The 21,655-nt window shown below is 40.7% G+C and overlaps 1 protein-coding gene across 1 annotated transcript; it reads left to right on the top strand.

Annotated features, from left to right (window-relative positions):
- The first annotated feature begins 1,396 nt into the window (after window positions 1–1,396).
- DBR1 (debranching RNA lariats 1) lies at window positions 1,397–17,636 on the top strand. The gene is made up of 8 exons (XM_003822481.5): window positions 1,397–4,067; window positions 5,038–5,162; window positions 6,952–7,032; window positions 8,464–8,549; window positions 11,349–11,573; window positions 14,792–14,872; window positions 15,151–15,296; window positions 16,063–17,636. The coding sequence occupies exons 1-8, from the start codon at window positions 3,871–3,873 to the stop codon at window positions 16,757–16,759; spliced, it is 1,638 nt and encodes a 545-aa protein (XP_003822529.2). The 5' UTR covers window positions 1,397–3,870; the 3' UTR covers window positions 16,760–17,636.
- The last annotated feature ends 4,019 nt before the right edge of the window (window positions 17,637–21,655 follow it).

Below are 21,655 nucleotides of genomic sequence, written 5' to 3'. Positions count from 1 at the left end.
CCACCACGCGCAGCTAATTTTTTGTATTTTTAGTAGAGACAGGGTTTCACCATGTTGGCCAGGCTGGTCTGGAACTCCTGACCTCAAGTGATCCGCCTGCCTCGGCCTCCCAAAGTGCTGAGCTTACAGGTGTGAGCCACTCCGCCTAGCCCACTCATTCTTTATTTACCAGTTTGGTCATCTTCCTTTCTGAAAGTTTTAGAAATATTCACCTACTTTCATTTAGCTTGCATTCTAGTTAGGAAAACTATTTGTCAGGAAAATAAAAAGTCCTTGGCCACTTAAAGAAAAAAAAAACTGATAATTTTAGAAACTCTTAGAGGGAGGTCTTTGTTTGTTTGTTTTGTTTTGTTTTTGTTTGTTTGTTTTGAGACGGAGTCTCGCTCTGTCTTTCCCAGGCTGGAGTGCAGTGGCGTGATCTCGGCTCACTGCAACCTCTCCCTCCTGGGTTCAAGCAATTCTCCTGCCTCAGCCTCCCCAATAGCTGGGAGGAGTAGTAGTAGTAGGCGTGTGCCACCACGCCCGGCTAATTTTTGTATTTTTAGTAGAGACGGGGTTTCACCCTATTGGCCAGGCTGGTCTCAAACTCCTGACCTCATGATCCGCCCACTTTGGCCTCCCAAAGTGCTGGGATTACAGGTGTGAGCCACCGCACCCGGCGGAGGGAGATAGTTTTTAAATCCTCGGTGGGTTTTAAAGTTTTATTTAAAAATAATTATTTTGGGGTGTTAAAAATTTTTTAAATTCTAATTCACTTTCAGGCAATTGTCTTTGCCTTGAGAAGTTCGTCCTAAGGAATTCGCCATTTGCGCCTGCTTGCTCGTTTATCTTAGTTTAATTTTATCAAACTAAATTCCTACTATTGGGGATTCTATTTACTATCCTAATTTTGAATTTTATCATCTGTGAGACTGCTAGGAATCAAGGACCTGTAAAGATAGGTGAAGACAGACCAAGCCCAAGAATCCTCTTTTCTTCTCTTTTTTTTTTTTTTTTTTTTTTTTGAGACAGGTTCTTGCTCTGTCCCCCAGGCTGGAGTGCAGTGGTGCAATCTCCGCTCACTGCAGCCCCTGTCTTCCAGGTTCAAGCAATTCTCCTGCCTCAGCCTCCCCAGTAGCTGGTACCACAGGCATGTGCCACAACGCCCTGCTAATTTTTGTATTTTTGGAGAGATACATGTTGGCCAGGCTGGTCTCGAACTCCTGGCCTCAAGTGATCTGCAAGGTACGGAGAGCATCAGGAAAAATAGCTAATGTATGCTGGGTTTAATACCTAGGTGATAGGTTGATAGGCGCAGTAAATCATCATGGCACACGTTTACCTGTGTAACAAATCTGCATAACCTGCACATGTATCCTGGAATATATATATATATACACACACACACAAACGAGATATTTATTTATTTATTTATTTATTCTTTTTGAGACAGGGTCTCACTCTGTAGCCCAGGCTGGAGTGCAGCGGCACAATCTTGGCTCACTGCAACCTCCGCCTCCCGAGTTCAAACGATTCTCCCGCCTCAGCCTCCCAAGTAGCTGGGATTACAGGTATGCGCCACCACGCCCAGCTAAGTTCTTTATTTTTAGTAGAGACAGGGTTTCACCATGTTGGCCAGGCTGCTCTCGAACTCCTGGCTTCAAGAGATCCATCCACCTTGGCCTCCCAAAGTGCTGGGACAACAGGTGGGAGTCACCGCGGCCAAAAAACGAGATTTTTAAACTAAGAATCCAATGAAACAGAAACAGACAATAGAATCAGCTCTGCAGATAAGTAAGATATTGGGCTTAGAAGACAGGCAACCTAAAATAACAATGATTAATATATGAGAGAAAGAGAGGAAAAGATGAAGGAAATAAATTAAAAGATAAAGAATCTCTTTAAACTATTGGCTTCACTGGAAAAGAATCCAATATAAATCCTAAAATTGAAAAGGACTATAATGTTAAAACATTAATAAATGAGTTTGTACATTGGACATAGAACAAAGTAGGATTAGTAAACTAGAAGAGAGGTTATTAGAAACTATCCAAAATAAAACACTGATAAAAATGAGAACTATGGAATAGAAATAAAAGATAGGTAAAATACCATGGACAAATTCCAAAGGAGTAGGAAAAGACAGAAAAAAAAGCAACATTTAAGTAGATACTGACCAAGAATTTTCCAAAACTGAAAAAAGATACCAAGCTATAGATTCAGAAAGCATAAATGAGTAAGGTTCAAAAAAAAAAACCACTTAGATATATTTTATTAAAATAGCTTTAAGGAGTAGGGAGAGAAAGTAGAGAAAGAGAAAACAGTAAATAGCAAAGAAAAAGACACATTACTGGCTGGGCGCGGTGGCTAACGCCTGTAATCCTAGCACTTCGGGAAGCCGAGGTGGGCGGATCACTTGAGGTCAGGAGTTCGAAACCAGCTTGGCCATCATGGTGAAACCCTGTCTCTACTAAAAATGCAAAAAATTAGCTGGGCATGGTGGTGTGCACCTGTAATCCCAGCTACTTGGGAGGCTGAGGCAGGAGAATCGCTTGAACTGGGGAGGCGGAGGTTTCAGTGAGCCGAGATCGTGCCACCGCCTCCAGCCTGGGCAACAGAGTGAGAGACTGTCTCAAAAAAACAAAAAACAAACAAACAAACAAAAAACCCACATTACTTTCAATGAAAAAAAACCTTAAGTTTATAGGTGACTTCTCAGTAGAAGATAATGCAAGCCAGAAGATAATAGAATGCTATTTTTGAAATGCTTTGTAAAAAAAAAAAAAAAAACAAAACACACACACACTGCTTAACTGGTATTCAGTACTCAGTAAACACACCCTTTATGAATTAAGGTGAAACAAAGACATCTCTTTCTTTGTTTTTCTTTTTTTTTTTTTAGACGGAGTCTCACCCTGTCACCCAGGCTGGAGTGCAATGGCACGATCTCAGATCACTGCAACCTCTGCCTCCTGGGTTCAAGCGATTCTCCTGCCCCAGCCTCCTAAGTAGCTGGGATTACAGGTGTGCACCACCACGCCCAGCTAATTTTTTGTATCTTTAGTAGAGACAGGGTTTCACCATGTTGGCCATGCTGGTCTCAAACTCCTGACCTCGTGATCCGCCCGCCTCTGCCTCCCAAAGTGCTGGGATTACAGGTGTGAGCCAGCACACTGGCTTCTTTTCTTTTCTTCTCTCTCTCTTTCTCTTTTGTCTGTCTTTTTTTTTTTTTTTTTTCAGACGTTGTCTCGCTCTGTCGCCCAAGCTGGAGTGCAGGGGCGCGATCTCAGGTCACTGCAACCTCCGTCTCCTGGGTTTGAGGGATTCTCCTGCCTCAGCCTCTGAAGTAGCTGTGATTACAGACGTGCGCTACTGCGCCCAGCTAATTTTTGTATTTTTAGTAGAGACAGGGTTTCACCATTTTCCCCAGAGTGGAAAGAAATTTTTAAACAAACAAATATCTAGAAAAAAATTAATCTGTCGTCGGCCTACAGTAAACAAACAGGAAAACTTAAACTGAGCTCTTCAGACAGAAGAAAAATGATTCCAAAGAGAAAAATGGAAATCCAGGAAGAAAAGAGTAAGGATGGAAAGAGTACATTTGTGGATGTATATACAAAAAGATATTGACTGCATAAAACAATAATTAAAAAAAAGAAAAAAGGAAAAAAAGAAAATAAGTTCCCTGGGATCCCAGAATTAGGTTTGACCTTCCCGGTCCCTCTCTCGCGAGATCTGGAAACCGGAAGTGAATTATTTTGCAGGCGTCTACACCCAGGCGGTGGCTCTACTTATTAAAGTTGGCGGGAGCTGAGCGATCAGTCGGTCCTGGGCTGGCTGTGGTGTAGGGCGTTGCAGGCAGCGCTCATCTTACCTCCTCAGGCCGGCAGAATGCGGGTGGCTGTGGCTGGCTGCTGCCACGGCGAGCTGGATAAGATCTATGAGACGCTGGCGCTGGCAGAGCGGCGCGGCCCGGGGCCTGTCGACCTCTTGCTGTGCTGCGGCGACTTCCAGGCGGTGCGCAACGAGGCGGATCTACGCTGCATGGCCGTGCCGCCCAAGTATCGTCACATGCAAACCTTCTACAGGTGAGGACGCGGCCGGGCCCGGACTTGGCGGTGGGGGGGTGGGACTGGGTTCCCTCTGCCACTGGCTGCCTGTTTCCCTTAGATCCTGTCTTTGTTCGCTCTGTGTCTCTAATTGGTGCCTAACTGAATACAGGGGTGAGGTAGTGGGAGGCGGGAAATGTATTCAGTTAGGTACTGTATTCAGTTAGGTACCAAATTATGTCAGTTTCACTAGCACCCTATCTCATTAGGTGCTTAGGAAATGTCACTTTGCTTCTTTCCATACACATCTTATCCATTTCACAGGGTATCGAAGCCTGGGAGGGGATAACCTGGAGGAAGAAGCTGACAGGTTTAGATAGCTACCTTGTACTTGATAGGACTCTGGAATTAGTTCATTCAATGATCCTGAAGTTTTTACTGGGCGCCTGCTATGTGCTTGTTGTGGTTCTAGAAGATGAGGTTATGGCAATGAACTCGAAACAGTTCTTGACTTAATCGAACGGGCACTGACTTGAGGCTCAAGGTGGAAGCTCTTCATTCCTAAGGGCAAGGATGGATACTGGGCAATTCCTTTTTTTTTTTTTTTTTTTCTTGAGACAGAGTTTCGCTTTGTTGCCCAGGCTGGAATGCAGTACCGCGATATTGACCCACTGCAACCTCCGTCTCCTGGGTTCAAGCGATTCTCCCACCTCAGCCTCCCGAGTAGCTGGGATTACACCCAGCTAATTTTTGCATTTTTAGTAGAGACGGGGTTTCACCACATTGGCCAGGTTGGTCTCGAACTCCTGACCTCAGGGGATCCGCCTGTGTCGGCCATCCAAAGTGCTGGGATTACAGGAGGGAGCCACCGCGTCCAGCCCCAGGCAATTCCTTTTGAAAGAGCTTTTTAACTTTTTATGATGAACTCAGTTTCTTTTTTTTTTTTTGGAACTCATTTGCTTTTCTGCTATGCCTAATTGTGGTAACTGACTTTGCTCTTATGTTCTAGGTATTACTCTGGAGAGAAAAAGGCCCCAGTTCTCACACTGTTCATTGGGGGAAACCATGAAGCCTCAAATCATTTGCAAGAGTTACCCTATGGTGGCTGGGTGGCACCAAACATTTATTATTTAGGTATGTGATTGTGTTTGTGGATAATTTTTTTTCCTGGGATGGAAGAGCTTATCAGGATTTGCGTTAGTTGGACTGTGTCTTGACATGTATGGTGTTTGGAGAATGTCATTAATTTAAATACTTAATCGTGAAAATTTAATTAAGATAGTTAATTATTAAATGGTTGATCATGAAAATATGCCCTTCATCTAGTGTTTTAAGCACTAGCTAATATCATTGCAAAGACCTCACACACTATTTGTAGTCTCTTCATTTTTTCTTACAATTTTTATTGAATTAAAAAAAGACCTTAAACTTTTATTAATAGAAATTCTTATGCATACACAAAAGTAGAGAATAGTATGATGAATCTCAGTACCTGTTAACCAGCTTCAACGACTATTATATTGCAATCTCCTGGATTTTTTTTTTTTTTGTGGGAAGAGATGACTAGAGTATTTAAAGCAAGTCCAACCGTTAGATTATTTCACTTATACATATTTCAGTACATGTTTTTAAGTGATAAGGATCTTTAAAAATACTACTACAGTACTGTTATTATACTTAACTGAAGTAATCATTATCTATTGCCATGTTCGTGGTCAGATTTCCCTGCTTAACGTAAAGATGTCTGCTTTACAATTGGTTTAAATAGGACCCAGACAAGGCCAGCCCATTTCATTTGGTTGTCATGACTCTGAAGTCTATTAGACTATAATAGTCTCCCTGTCTTGCTTTTTCATGCCATTTACTTGCTGAAGAAAACAGGAAATTTGTCTTGCAGCATTTCCTGCATTCAGGATTTAGCTGATTGGATTCCTTTTATCCTTTGCATTTCCTATAATCTGCTTTTAGATTTTCAGACTTGATTAGATTGTCTCAATATTAGCCCCTATAAACTATATAGCCTTTTCATCCCTTTATTTTTCGAGACAAGGTCTGGTTCTGTTGCCCAGGCTGGAGTGCAGTGGCCTGATCTCAGCTCATTGCAACCTTCGCCTTCCAGGCTCAAGCCATCCTCCCACCACAGCCTCCCAAGTAGCTGTGACTGCAAGCGTGTACCACCACGCCTGGCTAATTTTTTTGTTTTTTTGTATTTTTTTGTGGAGACTGAGTTTGGCCATGTTGTCCAGGCTGGTCTCGAACTCATGAGCTCAAAGTGATCCACCCACCTGGGCCTCCAAAGTGGTGGGATTACAGGGATGAGCCACCGCACCCAGCTTCATCCCTTTATTTAAATGTATATTCTTTCTAGAACAGTTTATAAATTTTACCAATGATGAGATCATATTTCAGAAATTTAGTTTCCCTACTTTGCTACTTACTGATCATCTTTTGATGTATTCATCCTATATTACAATATTGTGAAAAAGTGAAATTGTCAGAAGATGATCAATCAGAAATGAAACTAGAAGCTGTAGGTTCTTTATACCTTATACCTGTTGATTTTCAGGTTTATACATGTAAATCCATCATAGGACATTTTCCACCTCCCACTACCTCACCCGTGTATTCAGTTAGGTACCAAATTATGTCTGTTTCACTTTCAGCACCCTATCTCATTTGTCCCTTCCAGAATCTACTTAGTGTTTTGGCTCATCTAATTCCAGACCTTGCCTTTATATACTGTTATAATATATCCCTAATACACTGTTGGCATATTATTATGTAAAAAGCATAACCTCATCATGGTGCTTAATTTTCAAATAATTTTAGAACTGTGTGGAATTCCATCTAAATGGAATGGTTTATTCAGTCAGTGTAGAGATTCCTTTTGCCTACAGTAATTTTATTTAACTGTATTGTTTAGGTTTGGCTGGTGTGGTAAAATACCGAGGTGTAAGGATCGGTGGAATCTCTGGTATCTTTAAATCTCATGACTATCGAAAAGGTATTGTTTTGAGAATTATTTTTAAACTTTAGAACTTGCATGCCCCAGAGTAAGTTAAGCATGATATGTACTTTGACTCTTTCATATATCTTTGTATCCTCGATATAGTTTTATCAAGTCTTAGTATTTTGCTTTTTTTTTTTTTTTTTGAGACAGAGTTTCGTTCTTGGTGTCCATGATGGAGTGCAGTGGTGCGATCTCGGCTCACTACAACCTCCACCTCTCAGGTTCAAGCCATTCTCCTGCCTCAGCCTCCTGAGTAGCTGGGATTACAGGCGCCCGCCACCACGCCCGGCTAATTTTTTTGTATTTTTAGTAGAGACGGGGTTTCACCATGTTGGTCAGGCTAGTCTCGAATACCTGACCTCAAGTGATCCCACCCACCTCTGCCTCCCAAAGTGCTGGGATTACAGGCGTAAGCTACCACCCCCGGCCTGTATTTTGCAATTTTTTATTTTTATTTTTAAGAAATAAAACAGTATAGATATAATTAAAGTTCATTGTTTATCTGTCCTCAATCCCGTTCCCTTCTTTTCTTCCCTCCCTCTCTTTGCCAGGCAGTCACTGTGTTGAATTTGGTGATTATAATTTACTTGATTATTTTACATCATTACCACATATGTAAGAACTTTAAACAATGTACTTGTTTTAAGCTTCATATAAATGTATCGTATTGCTTGTATCTTTCTCAAACTTGCTTCTTTGTTTAACATGTTTTGAAGTCTGTGTTGATACATGTAATCTAATCTGTTCATTTGTGAATAGTATTCCATTATATAAGTATATCACAACTGCATATTAATTTCATTGTGTCTGAATGAATTATACTTTGATTTCAAAGTTAAAGGAATAGCTTGGATTCACATCGATTTCACAAATTTCATGAATTACGTTGACAGCTAAAACTTACATCCTGAATATAACTGTTAGAAGTCTGTTCCCTGCCACTTGGCTCTTTCTTATTCTAAACTGTTGGAATGGAGGTACAAAATAGGCTGTCTTCTCTGTGGCAGGTGTGGGTACAAATTGGAACCACTCTTGGGAAGCTGTTTATCAGGTTTTTCTATTTTATCTCAGGGATATCATTTATGCATATAATACACATATTTCTTTTTCGGCTTAAAACAACAATAATTTGTTATTTTATTAATATTGGGAGCATAAGGAACTAGTCTCTAGTCAACAGTTAGAAAGTAACTGAAGTGTGCCGGCAACCATGTGTGGGACCTTAGAAAGCAGATACACCCTTAGTTGAGCCTGCACAGGAAGGAGACTGCAGTCCACCATCTTTTTAAAAAATTTCCCTAGATAACTTTTTAAAATCGTATATATTGAAGGTGTACATGATATTTTGGAGACCTGTGTATATGTCTTTGTATTTGCAGTATTTAAGGACATTAAATATAGCTTATTTTTCTTCTTCAATCTAAGGTCATTTTGAGTGCCCCCCTTATAATTCATCTACAATCAGGAGTATATATCATGTGAGAAATATTGAAGTCTATAAATTAAAACAGGTACGTAAAAAGCGCATTACAGCAGACTTGAAAAAATTTTAAAGTAATTCTGTGCCAAAATGTATTTTGGTCATATTGGTATACTACTTTCAAGAAGAGCAATTCTGTATTTTTAAAATGTGGATCTTGAGTTTTTAGGAGGTTCACAGATGAACATTTTTTTTTCTTTTTTTGAGACAGAGTCTCACTATGTCACCCAGGCTGAAGTGCAGTGGCGCGATCTCGGCTCACTGCAACCTCCGCCTCCTGGGTTCAAGCAAGTCTTGTGCCTCAACCTTCTGAGTAGCTGGAACTATGGGCACCCATCACCACACCTGCCTAATTTTTTGTGTTTGTAGTAGGGATGGGGTTTCACCATGTTTGCCAGGCTGGTCTCAAATTCCTGACCTCAGGTGATCCGCCTGCCTTGGCCTCCCAAAGTGCTGGAATTATAGGTGTGAGCCACCGTGCCTGGCAAAATTTTTTTTACTTCAATAATTACGAGTTTATTTTAGTAAGAATGAAAGATTTAATTCATGATTTCAAATATTACTTAGGTTAAGGCTAAAGAATACCTATTAAAGTGATATTTAAAATAAGATATTAAAGTGATATTTTAAAGAAAATATTGAAATAAACATTTTATTTTATGTAATAGTAATTAAGTAATGGTATTAAATAGAAAATAAGTAATAGTAAAGATGATAGAGGAAATGGGAAAATTGTGAAGGTGGTATGGAAACACTGCTTAATTGCAGAGTAGGTGAAACTAGGTTGTTTGAGAACCCATTACATGGCTGACACTGGGCTAAACAGACTTCACACTTGGTATTTCATATAATCTCCACTCAAACCCTATGAAATAGATGTAACTCTTAACTTCATCCCTTTAAGGATGAGAAGCCAAGGCTCAGACAGGTAAGTAACCTGCCCAGGACTTCCCAAAGTTTAGTGGTAGAGCCTGCCTGACTGCACTCATGCCCATCACACTGTCTCTAGAGCCTCTGCAGGAGTCTAACAATGCTTGCAAGTGTTTCTTTTATGCCCTGTGCATACAGTTCCCTTAAATAGATTTTCTCTTTCACCTATCTAAATCCTACCAGTCCTTTAAGACCCAACTTAGATGCCATTTCCCAACCATGAGTTTTCTTCTTTTTTTTTTGAGACAAGGTCTCACTCTGTCACCCAGGCTGGAGTGCAGTAGTATGATCATGGCTTGGCTCACTGCAGCCTCAATCTGCCAGGCTTGGGTGATCCTCCCACTTCAGCCTCCCGAGTAGCTTGGACTATAGGCATGCATCACCTCGCCCAGCTAATTTTTTTCATATTTTTTAGAGACAGAGTTTCGCCATGTTGCCCAGGCTGGTCTCAAACTCTTGAACTCAAGCGATCCTTCCTCCTTGGCCTCCGAAAGTGCTGGGATTACAGGCATGAGCCACCATGCCCAGCCAGCCATGACTTCTCTAGTTTAGAGTCATTACCCTAGTTTGAATTTTTGTTGCATCTGTTGGCCATACCAGTTATTCAGTGGTTAGTCATATCTATCTAATATCTAATATTTTGTATTGTCTTGAGCAGTTATTTAAGTTTTTTTTTTTTTTTTTTGAGACAAAGTTTCACTCCTGTTGCCCAAGCTGGAGTGCAACAGTGCGATCTTGGCTCACTGCAACCTCCGCCTCCTGGGTTCAAGCGATTCTCCTGCCTCAGCCTCCTGAGTAGCTGGGATTACAGGCGCCCACCACCACGCCCGGCTAATTTTTTGTATTTTAAATAAAGGTGGGGTTTCACCATGTTGGCCAGGCTGGTCTCGAACTCCTGACCTTCAGGCGATCCACCCACCTCGGCCTCCTAAAGTGCTGGGATTACAGGCGTGAGCCACTGCGCCCAGCTGGTATTTAAGTTGTTTTAATTTCATTTTTCAAGTATTCGTTTCAGATTACTTGAAGGTTCTGGGGATAAGTAAAGTCTGGAGTATATTTTGTTTCCTTAAGTTGTTTAATGAAATACTAATTTATGTAGTAAACACAGTTTTTTAGTGTATACTATGTGAGCCTATTAGAATTTTTTTTTTCCTGGTAAATCTTTGGGTTTACTGAATCAGTCATGTTAGAGGTCTCATGAAATCTAGTGTCTCTGAATCTTCAAAACAGTAATTTCTTTTTTCTTTTTTTTCTTTTTGAGATGGAGTTTCACTCTTGTGGCCCAGGCTGGAGTGCAATTGCATGATCTTGGCTTATTGCAACCTCCATCTCCTGGGTTCAAGCGATTCTCCTGCCTCAGTCTCCCTAGTAGCTGGGATTACAGACAGATGCCATGACGTCCAGCTAAATTTTTGTATTTTTAGTAGAGATGGGGTTTCACCATGTTGGTCAGGCTCGTTTCGAACTCCTGACCTCAGGTGATCCACCTGCCTCAGCCTCCCAAAGTGCTGGGATTATAGGCGTGAGCCACCACGCCAGGCCCAAAATAATAATTTCTTTACCAAAGAGGAAAAGAACTATGGTTATCATGTATTTTAGAAGCTAAGTGCTAAAGATCTTAGATGACTGGCAGTCTAATCAGAGTCTGTCTCCATTGCCTTGCCTTGCCACTGAAAATAAGAATGATTTATGAGCAGAGAAAATGCAGCTTCTCTTTGCCTAGATGAATGAGTTGCCTAGTATTTTTATCACTCTCTTAAAGTGTCCTTAGAATGAATTATACAGAATTCTAGAGATCTCAGTGGGTGAATGGTTGTATGGTGGTAGAGAGAAGGGAGGGGATTGTTTTGGTTAATCTGTTTTAAGAGTTTTCTTTCTTTCTCTTTTTCTCTTTTGAAAGCTGAAGCAGCCTATAGATATATTCTTGTCTCATGATTGGCCAAGAAGTATATATCATTATGGAAATAAGAAGCAACTTCTTAAGACTAAATCTTTTTTCCGACAAGAAGTGGAAAATAACACATTAGGAAGTCCAGCTGCCTCAGAGCTTTTAGAGCATCTCAAACCTACTTACTGGTTTTCTGCCCACCTTCACGTGAAGTTTGCCGCCTTGATGCAGCATCAGGTAGAAAACAAAATGTTTATTCTTTCATTTAACACACACTATTGAACATCTATGGACCAGACACAGTTGTAAAGTTAGAGAAAGAAGTAAAAGATAACTTACCTCTTGTGAGTAGCTCAATATATGATTCTGGGAAAGACAAGCAATTACAAAACAGTGTAATAAGTTTGAGAGAAAACGTAGGCAGTGGGAGCACCTAAGCCAGACTGTGGTGGGATGGGAACACGGGAGATGAAGATAGAGAAGGTTTTCAAAAGGTGATAGCTGAACTGAGTCTTGAAGTGCCAGGAAGAAACACACTGTAAGGGTATTTTATTTAGAGGGACTGGCATGTGCAGAGGCTCGAGGTCTGAGAGCATGGGGTGTTTGGGGACTTGTAGGTAGTTCCTGTGGGACTAAGGCGTAGGGACTGATGAAGCTGGAACAAGATCATAACTGCCTTCTAGGGGCCATGCTCTGGAGTTATGATTTTAACCAAAGATGATGGGGAAATTTGGGGAGTGATGAAATCAGATTTTCATTTCAGAACGATTAGTTTGACAGCATTGTTGTGTATGGATTGGAGTAAAGTAAAATGGGAGGCAGAGCAGGCTATTTAAGCAAAAGAAAAGGTTTTAACCTAAGGCAAAGAGAGAATACAGAGAATGAAGCAGATTCTAGAGAGATTTTAGAAGGAGAATCATTGCGATTTGGTGACTGGGGGAGGAAAGAAGTCCAGGATGACCCCCAGTTTTCTTTGCTTAACTGCATGGATGATGTACTTGATGGAAGGTAGAAAATAAATATATACTTATAATGAAACTTCTATGGAAGTATGCATTTCTTCCTTTCACCTCTGATTCTGGCTGAACTCTGACTTTCCCATAAAGTAGTCCATAGGAAAACTGTTTAGAAAATGCTGGGTTAACAGAGTTACAGATTTCTTCTTGGAGACATGTAGAGAATTTCTGAGAGTCTTTATTGCACTAATGGGCATTGCCTTTCTCAAGAGTAGAATGTGATGCTTCCCAAACTTACTTAACCAAACACTTCTGTGTTAGAGGTATACTTTAAAAATGTTCCTCAAACACGGTTTGGAAGGTTTTGTCTGAAAATATACCTATAGGCCCTTTCTGTTGTGGATTTATTCTTCTCACTTCCCAGTTTCACTGGGAGAAGGAGAGGTTACTCTTTTCATTGTATCTCTGCATTAATAATATGTTTGACCTCTTTGTAATTGGCTCCTCAACTTCCTCTGATTGCCACTTTCTATTTTATCCCCTTTACCAACACCAGAGATCACTTCCTTGGACTTCTTTGCTGCCAGTATCTGCCTATAATCTCCATGCCTTCCATTTTTCTTTTTTTTTTGAGACAGAGTCTTGCTCTGTTGCCCAGGCTGGAGTGCAGTGGCGCGATCTCCACTCACTGCAAGCTCCACCTTCCGGGTTCACACCATTCTCCTGCCTCAGTGTCCAGAGTAGCTGGGAGTACAGGCGCCCGCCACCACGCCTGGCTAGTTTTTTCTATTTTTAGTAGAGACGGGGTTTCACTATGTTAGCCAGGATGGTCTCGATCTCCTGATCTCGTGATCCACCCGTCTCGGCCTCCCAAAGTGCTGGGATTACAGGCATGAGCCACCGCGCCTGGCCATGCCTTCCATTTTTCTTAATACAGATTGAGCATCTCTAATCTGAAATCTGAAATGCTCTAGAATCTGAAATTTTTGACATGACACACAATTTTCAGATTTTTGGATTAAGGATATTAAACCAGTATGTATTCTGTAAATATTCCAAAATCTGAAAAAATCTGAAATTTAAAACACTTCTGGTCCCAAGCATTTTAGATAAGGCATACTCAGCTTGTACCTCACCAGAACTGAACTGATGCTTGGTCCTCAGCAGGAGATACCATAGTTTGCTTCCTTGTGTTTTTTCCTCCATGATGAAGCTGGAACAAGATCACAACTGCCTTTTAGAGGCCATGCTCTGGAGTTCAGGTTTTAACTAGAGATGCTGGGGAAAGGTTTTTTAACCTTTTCCAAAATGACCTACATGTTTGTGATTCTCTCCACGTTTCTTTCTGTCAATTCACTTTTGAAAAAAAAAAACCTTTATTGGAGTATAATTTACATACCATAAAATTAATATGTTTTGGTGTGGTGGCTCATGCCTGTAATCCCAGCACTTTGGGAGGCCAAGGCGGGTGGATCACTTGAGGCCAGGAGTTCGAGGCCAGTCTGGCCAACATGGCGAAACTCCATCTCTACTAAAAATACAAAAATTAGCTGGGCATGTTAGCACATGCTTGTAATCCCAGCTAATCGGGAGGCTGAGACAAGAGAATCACTTGAGCCCGGGAGGCAGAGGTTGCAGTGAGTCAAGATCGTGCCACTGCACTCCAACCTGGACGACAGAGTAAGACTCTGTCTCAAAACAAAGAAAAGAAAAGAAAAAAACCACATTTTAAGTGAACAATTCAGTGATTTTTAGTAAATTTCCAGAGTTGTGCTAATATCACATCATCTAGTTTTAGAACTTGTCCATCACCCCCAAAGATCCTTTGTACCTGCTTGAAGGCAATCCTTGTTCCTGCCCTCAGCCCCAGGGGAGCACTAACTTGCTTTGTGTTTCTATAGATTTGCCTTTCCTGAACATTCATTTAAATGGAATCGTAAAATATATAGTCTTTGGCAACTGATTTCTTTCATTTGCTTGATTTTGAGATTCACTCATGTTGTAGCATGTATAAATATTGCATTCCTTTTTACTGCTGAGTAATAGTTCATTCTATGGATATATCACATCTATTTTTGGTGTTGTAGCTAAGAAATCTTTGCCTAACCCAGAGTTACAAAGATTTTCTCCTGTGGGTTCTTCTAAAAATTGTAGTTTTAGTTCTGCCAGTTTACTTTTAAGCTCTTTTGTTTATCTTTAATCCTTGGGTTATATGCTTTGATTTATGTGTGTTCAATGCTTTGAGTTAACATCATCATCATCATTAGTTTTTGCCTTGAATTTTGTATGGAAATTGAAGCTCTGAGAAGTTAAATGCCTTCTCTTTCATCGCACAAGTGGGTATAGAATTAACTTAATTTTGGAAAAGTAACAGCCATTCCTTTGACACACAACTTAGGGGTATGTGTGATAAAGATTATTTTCATCCTATTCCATGTATGAAGAATTACCTGTGGTTGTTTTAACATTCTTTCTTAAATCATGATTCATATTGTCCAGGCAAAGGATAAAGGACAGACAGCCAGAGCAACCAAATTTTTAGCCTTGGACAAATGCTTACCACATAGAGATTTTCTTCAGGTAAGAAGAGTGAAGTGGCTTTATAATATAGTTGTACTCTTCCAGAGACTTAAAAAAATATAATTTTCCTTTCGGAATTTTTTTGTTCTGTTTGTAATTTATGTATTCTGAGAATTCTTTGGGGGTATCTTACTTATTAATTTAAAATTAAATGGATTGATTTAAAATTAAATAATTGAAATTAAATTTAAATTCCTTTTTATTTTATTAAATTATATTAAAGTGATTAGACTGTTAAAAATATATATGTATTTCTTAACATTGATTTCATCCTGTAGATATTAGAGATAGAACATGACCCCAGTGCTCCTGATTACTTGGAATATGATATTGAATGGCTCACTATTCTCAGGGCTACGGATGATCTTATTAATGTGACTGGGCGCCTGTGGAATATGCCAGAAAATAATGGCCTGCATGCAAGGTAAGTCAGACTTTATTTAGGACCTGCTTTTTCCATTGCATGCATAATTTTTATATCTCCCAGCTTTGTTTTGTTTTGTTTTGAAACGGGGTCTAGCTCTGTTATCCAAACTGGACTGCAGTGGTGTGATCTTGGATCTTGGCTCACTGCATCCTCTGCCTCCTGGGCTAAAGGGATCCTCCCACCTCTGCCCCCAGAGTAGCTGGGACCACAGGCATGCACCACCATGCCCAGCTAATTTTTTGGTATTTTTGGTAGAGATGGGGCTTTCCCATGTTGCCTAGGTTGGTCTTGAACTCCTGAGCTCAAGCTGTCCACCTCCCTCGGCCTCCCAAAGTTCTGGGATTACAGGCGTGAGCTGCTGTATCTGGCCTCCACCTTTGTTTTTAATCAAGGGAATTATTGTTGAATGAGTGTCAGAACAATTCAAAGTTTGCAGGTTTTCCATCTAAAAGAGACAGGAAAATGGACTATTGAGCATTACCTCAAATAAATTTATAAGTGAATAAGTGTACATAAAACCATAATATGGTGAACATATAGTCCACACATTAAAATTGTTTTGGAGTATGAGTTAAAGATGGCTTTTTCTAAGAATTATTTTTATTTCTAAATGGTCCTTTGCTAAATTAACTCTAACTTTAAAAATGGAATTTTGATAGATGGCTTATTTTTTATCCTTGCACCTGAAGTCTGTAATTAGATTTCATCATTTATTGTTTAGAGCTGATAAAATGTAAAAAGCTATTGTTTTGTACTTTTATAGGTGGGATTATAGTGCAACAGAAGAAGGTATGAAAGAAGTATTGGAAAAATTGAATCATGATCTCAAGGTTCCATGTAACTTTAGTGTAACAGCTGCTTGTTATGATCCTAGCAAGCCACAGACACAAATGCAGCTGATTCATAGGATCAATCCTCAGACTACTGAATTTTGTGCCCAACTTGGCATCATAGACATCAATGTTAGGCTTCAGAACTCCAAGGAAGAACATCATGTGTGTGGTGAATATGAAGAACAGGATGATGTGGAGAGTAATGACTCTGGAGAAGACCGGAGTGAATATAATACAGACACATCTGCTCTGTCTTCTATTAATCCAGATGAAATAATGTTAGATGAAGAAGAAGAAGATGAAGATAGTATTGTAAGTGCACATAGTGGCATGAATACACCATCGGTAGAACCTTCTGATCAAGCTTCTGAGTTTTCTGCAAGTTTCTCTGATGTCAGGATCTTGCCAGGCTCTATGATTGTATCTTCTGATGATACAGTGGATTCCACAATTGATAGAGAGGGGAAACCTGGTGGGACTGTGGAGTCAGGGAATGGAGAGGACTTAACCAAGGTGCCGTTGAAGAGGCTGAGTGATGAACATGAACCTGAACAAAGAAAGAAAATTAAGAGGAGGAATCAAGCCATTTACGCTGCAGTGGATGATGATGATGATGATGCAGCTTAAGATGATTTACTTGTTTTGTTTTTGTGTTTGTTTTGTTTTGTTGAGATGGAGTTTCACTCTTGTCACCTAGACTGGAGTGCAATGGCGTGATCTCGGCTCACTGCAACCTCTGCCTCCCAGGTTCAAGCAATTCTCCTGCCTCAGCCTCCCAAGTAGGTGGGACTACAGGTGCCCGCCACCACACCCGGCTAATTTTTGCATTTTTAGTAATGACAGGGTTTCACCATGTTGGCCAGGCTGGTCTCGAACTCCTGACCTCAGGCGATCCACCTGTCTTGGCCTTCTAAAGTGCTGGGATTACAGGCGTGAGCCACTGTGCCTGGCCGACAATTTACTTGTCTTAGTATTATATGTAGATATGTGATTTTTTGAGACTGTATTTTTAGAGCTGAATTTTTGACTAAAGACTTAACTTTATAACAATGAAGATACATTAGAGAATTTTAGTTAGATATTGACTTTATCTTTAAGCTTTTGTATGTTTCAGATGCAAACATATTAAAGTTTCATATATTTACCTTACTGGGTATCTTTTTTTTTTGAAGACATACATTATTCACTTCCATTTTTACAATAAACACTTACTTAACGTCTACTTTGTGCCAAGCACTCTGCTATAATATGGGACCATAAAGATGAGTAAGACAAGGATTTTTGCCTCCAAGGACTTGTTATCACTGTAAACATTTTGATGTATACAATATGGCTATATTATATTTTGTTTTATAAAATCAAGCATTGTATATATTATGATATATGCTTTCTTTTCATTTATTATAAATATTTTTCCTGATCAGCTTTTAATATCTGTCAAATAAAAATTGAAATTGAAGATGGTATATAAGATTTCAGGAAATAAACTACTTTGAATACTAAACATTGGTAAACGTACAATCTTAATTTGCTGAGATTAGTATAACCCTGCTGACTTTTGCATATTGAGGTTTTTTTGTTTTGTTTTGTTTTGTTTTTTGAGATGCAATCTCACTCTGTCGTTCAGGAGTGCAGTGGGGAGATATCGGCTCACTACAAGCTCCGCCTCCTGGGTTCACGCCATTCTCCTGCCTCAGCCTCCTGAGTAGCTGGGACTGCAGGCTCCCGCAACCATGCCTGGCTAATTGTTTGTATTTTGTTTAGTAGAGACGGGGTTTCACCGTGTTAGCCAGGATAGTCTCTATCTCCTGACCTCGTGATCTGCCCGCCTCGGCCTCCCAAAGTGCTGGGATTACAGGCGTGAGCCACTGTGCCCGGCCAGCATATTGTGTTTTAACTTTAGCTTTAATTTTCATGTAACTATAGTAACTATGTAGGTCATTTTTGGCATAGTTCACCCCATAGTTTTAATTACTAGCAAGGATCAAGCTGCACAAATAACTGCCCCTCATGCTGCGTGATGGATTGCTAAATTAAAGTATTTTTGAAGATCCATATAGAAAAACTACACCTCTGTGCTATCTCTGGTTAAAATACCTGGGCCACCTGAAGAGATTGTCACTCCGTACTTCATATCAGAAGTCGTGGAATCCAAGATTGTTCCAGGATCTCATCATCCCATGGCAGTCTAAATCCAGGAGTTAATCTAGGAGAATAATAATGTAGCACTTGGCTTCTACCTTGTCAACATTTGACTTCATAAAGGTCTAGGATTTGGGGGATTTTATTTTTATTTCCTTCCATTTTTTGGTTTACTTTCTTTTTTGAGTTGAATAATTCACTCATTTTACTTTTTTTTTTTTTTTTTGAGACAAAGTCTCACTCTGTCACCCAGGTGGGAGTGCAGTGGCACAATCTTGGCTCATTACTGCAACCTCCACCTCCCAGGTTCAAGGCAATTCTGGTGTTTCAAGGTGAATCTCATGCCTCAGCCTCCCAAGTAGCTGGGACTACAGGCGCCTGCCACCATGTCCAGCTAATTTTTTTTTTTTTTTCAGGCAGAGTTTTGCTCTTGTTGCCCAGGCTGGAGTGCAATGGCATCATCTCAGCTTACCACAACTTTTGCCTCCTGGGTTCAAGCAATTCTCCTGCCTTAGCCTCCCAAGTAGGTGGGATTACAGGCATGTGCCACCACGTCTGGCTAATTTTTTGTATTTTTAGTAGAGATGTGGTTTCTCCATGTTGGTCAGGCTGGTCTCGAACTCCTGACCTGAGGTGATCCACCCACCTCGGCCTCCCAAAGTGCTGGGATTAAAGGCTTGAGCCACCACACCTGGCCTAATTTTTTGTATTTTTAGTTGAAATAGGGTTTTGCCATGTTGGCCAGGCTGGTCTCGAACTCCTGGCTTCAGGTGATCCACCTGCCTTGGCCTCCCAAAGTGCTGGGACCACAGCCATAAACCACTTCGCCTGGCCCACTTATTTAATTTAATTAATTTATTTATTTGAGACAGTCTCATTCTGTCACTCAGGCTGGAGTGCAGTGGCATGATCTTGGCTCACTGCAACCTCCACCTCCTGAGTTCAAGCGATTCTCCTGCCTCAGCCTCCCAAGTAGCTGGGACTACAGGCCCATGCCACCACACCCGGCTAATTTGTGTATTTTTAGTAGAGACAGGGTTTCACTATGTTGGCCAGCATGGTCTCAATCTCTTGACCTCGTGATCCCTCCACCTCGGCCTCTCAAAGTGCTGGGATTACAAGCGTGAGCCACGGTCCCGGCTTGCTTTATTTATTTATTTATTTTATTTATTTTCATCTTTTTTGAGATGGAGTTTCGCTCTGTTGCCCAGGCTGGAGTGCAGTGGCGCGATCTCGGCTCACTGCAAGCTCCGCCTTCCGGGTTCACGCCATTCTCCTGCCTCAGCCTCCCGAGTAGCTGGAACTACAGGCACCCACCACCATGCCCGGCTAATTTTTTTGTATTTTTAGTAGAGACGGGGTTTCACCGTGTTAGCCAGGATGGTCTCAATCTCCTGACCTCGTGATCCGCCTGCCTCGGCCTTCCAATGTGCTGGGATTACAGGCATGAGCCACTGCGCCCGGCCCTTATTTATTTTTGAGACAGAGTCTCGCTCTGTCCCTCAGGCTGGAGTGCAGTGGTGTGATCTCAGTTCACTGCAACCTCTGCCCCCTGGCTTCAAGCGATTCTCCTGCCTCAGCCTCCTGAATAGCTGGAACTACAGGTGTCCACCACCACGTCCAGCTAATTTTTGAATTTTTAGTAGAAATAGGGTTTCATCATGTTGGCCAGGCTGGTCTCAAAACTCCCGACTTCAAACGATCCACCCGCTTTGGCCTCTCAAAGTGCTGGGATTACAGGCCTGAGCCACCACGCCCAACCCGGCCCACTTATTTTTATTCTCATTATTTACATAAAGTATTTAAAGCTATGACCAGGCACAATGGCTCATGCCTGTAATCCCAACACTTTGAGAGGCTGAGACAAGAAGATTGCTTGAACTCAGGAGTTTGAGACCAGCCTGGTCTGAAGTGAGACCTCGTCTCTACAAATTAATAAAAAAAATTAGCTGGGTGTGGTTTCACAGGCCTGTGGTCCCAGATACTTGAGCAGCTGAGAAGGGAGGATTGCTTGAGACTAGGAGGTTGAGGCTGTAGGGAGCTGTGATCATGCAACTGCACTCAGCCTGGGTGACAGAGTGAGACTGTCTCAAAAGAAAGAAAGAAAAAGCTATGAATTGCCCCCGATTGCTGATTTAATTGAATTGTAAAAATTCTGCCATTTATTGTTTTTTTCCCAGAAATTTTTATTAAAGAAAAAAGCAGAAACAAACATTAGAGTTAATAAATGGTGTTTCTCAAAAAAACCTAGATAATCCTCTAGCTTACCTAATCAAGAAATAAAGCACAGATATAGAAAGGAAGAAAGAAAGAAAAAGAAAGAAAAGAAAAGAAAGAGAGAGAGGGCACAAATATAGAAAGGAAGGAAGGAAGAAAAGAAAAAGAAAGAAAAGAAGGAAGGAAGGAAAAGGAAAGAAGAAGGAAAGGAAGGGAAGGGAGGGGAGGGGAGGGAGAGAGAGAGAAAGAAAGGAAAGAAAGAAAGAAAGAAGAAAGAAAGAAAGAAAAAAAAAAAAAAAAAAAGAAAAGCAAGAAAGATTGCCATACTAAAGAACCTCCTGACCCAGATGGTTTCAGGAGGAAACTACCCAAAGCCCAGATAATTTCTGGCCGGGCGCGGTGGCTCACGCCTGTAACCCCAACACCCGAGGTGGGGGTATCACCTGAGGCCAGGAGTTCGAGACCAGCCTGACCAACGTGGAGAAACCACCATCTCTACTAAAAATACAGTATTAGCCAGGCATGGTGGCACATGCCTATAATTCCAGCTACTCGGGAGGCTGAGGCAGGAGAATCGCTTGAACCTGGGAGACGGAGCTTGTGGCGAGCTGAGATCATGCCATTGCACTCCAGCCTGGGCAACAAGAGCAAAACTCCGTCTCAAAAAAAAAAAAAAAAAAAAGAAGGCCAGATAATTTATAATGTTAGATAAATTGTTTTAAAATATATAAAATTAAATAAAATTTACAGTTTCTTTTTATGAAAGTATCACATTGAAGTCTAAATCTGAAAAAAATTACACAAAAAACCCTGTAAATCTCACATATAAATATTGATGCAAAAATCCTAAATAAAATATTAGAAAGCAACCTATAGCACACTTTAAAATGATATGGCATGACTGATAAAAAAAGATGGTTCAATATTAGGAAGTCTGTTTATATAATCCACGCATTAATATACCTAAGGCCAAACATCATGATTATCATCATGGATGATGAAAAGGTCTTTGACAAAATTCAACACCCATTTCTGATTTTGTAAAAAAAATAAGTAGCATCTTACTTAATGGGAAAGCACTAAGTATTCCCATCAAAGCAAAGGAACAAAACAGGATACCCACTACCTCCATTACATTTTAACATTGTATTGGAAAGAAAACAA

The sequence above is a fragment of the Pan paniscus genome, chromosome 2 (assembly GCF_029289425.2).
Source record: "Pan paniscus chromosome 2, NHGRI_mPanPan1-v2.0_pri, whole genome shotgun sequence".
NCBI lineage: Eukaryota > Metazoa > Chordata > Mammalia > Primates > Hominidae > Pan > Pan paniscus.
This window is presented reverse-complemented; position numbering and strand designations above follow the sequence as displayed.

What these genes read in the sequence shown, in the direction of transcription:
- DBR1 (XM_003822481.5), top strand. Translation starts at nt 3,871, where the DNA reads ATGCGGGTGGCTGTGGCTGGCTGCTGCCACGGCGAGCTGGATAAGATC. An exon ending in AAGTCTATAAATTAAAACAG is followed by an intron (nt 8,550 to 11,348) that starts GTACGTAAAAAG and finishes CTCTTTTGAAAG; the next exon opens with CTGAAGCAGCCTATAGATAT. An exon ending in CCGCCTTGATGCAGCATCAG is followed by an intron (nt 11,574 to 14,791) that starts GTAGAAAACAAA and finishes CATATTGTCCAG; the next exon opens with GCAAAGGATAAAGGACAGAC.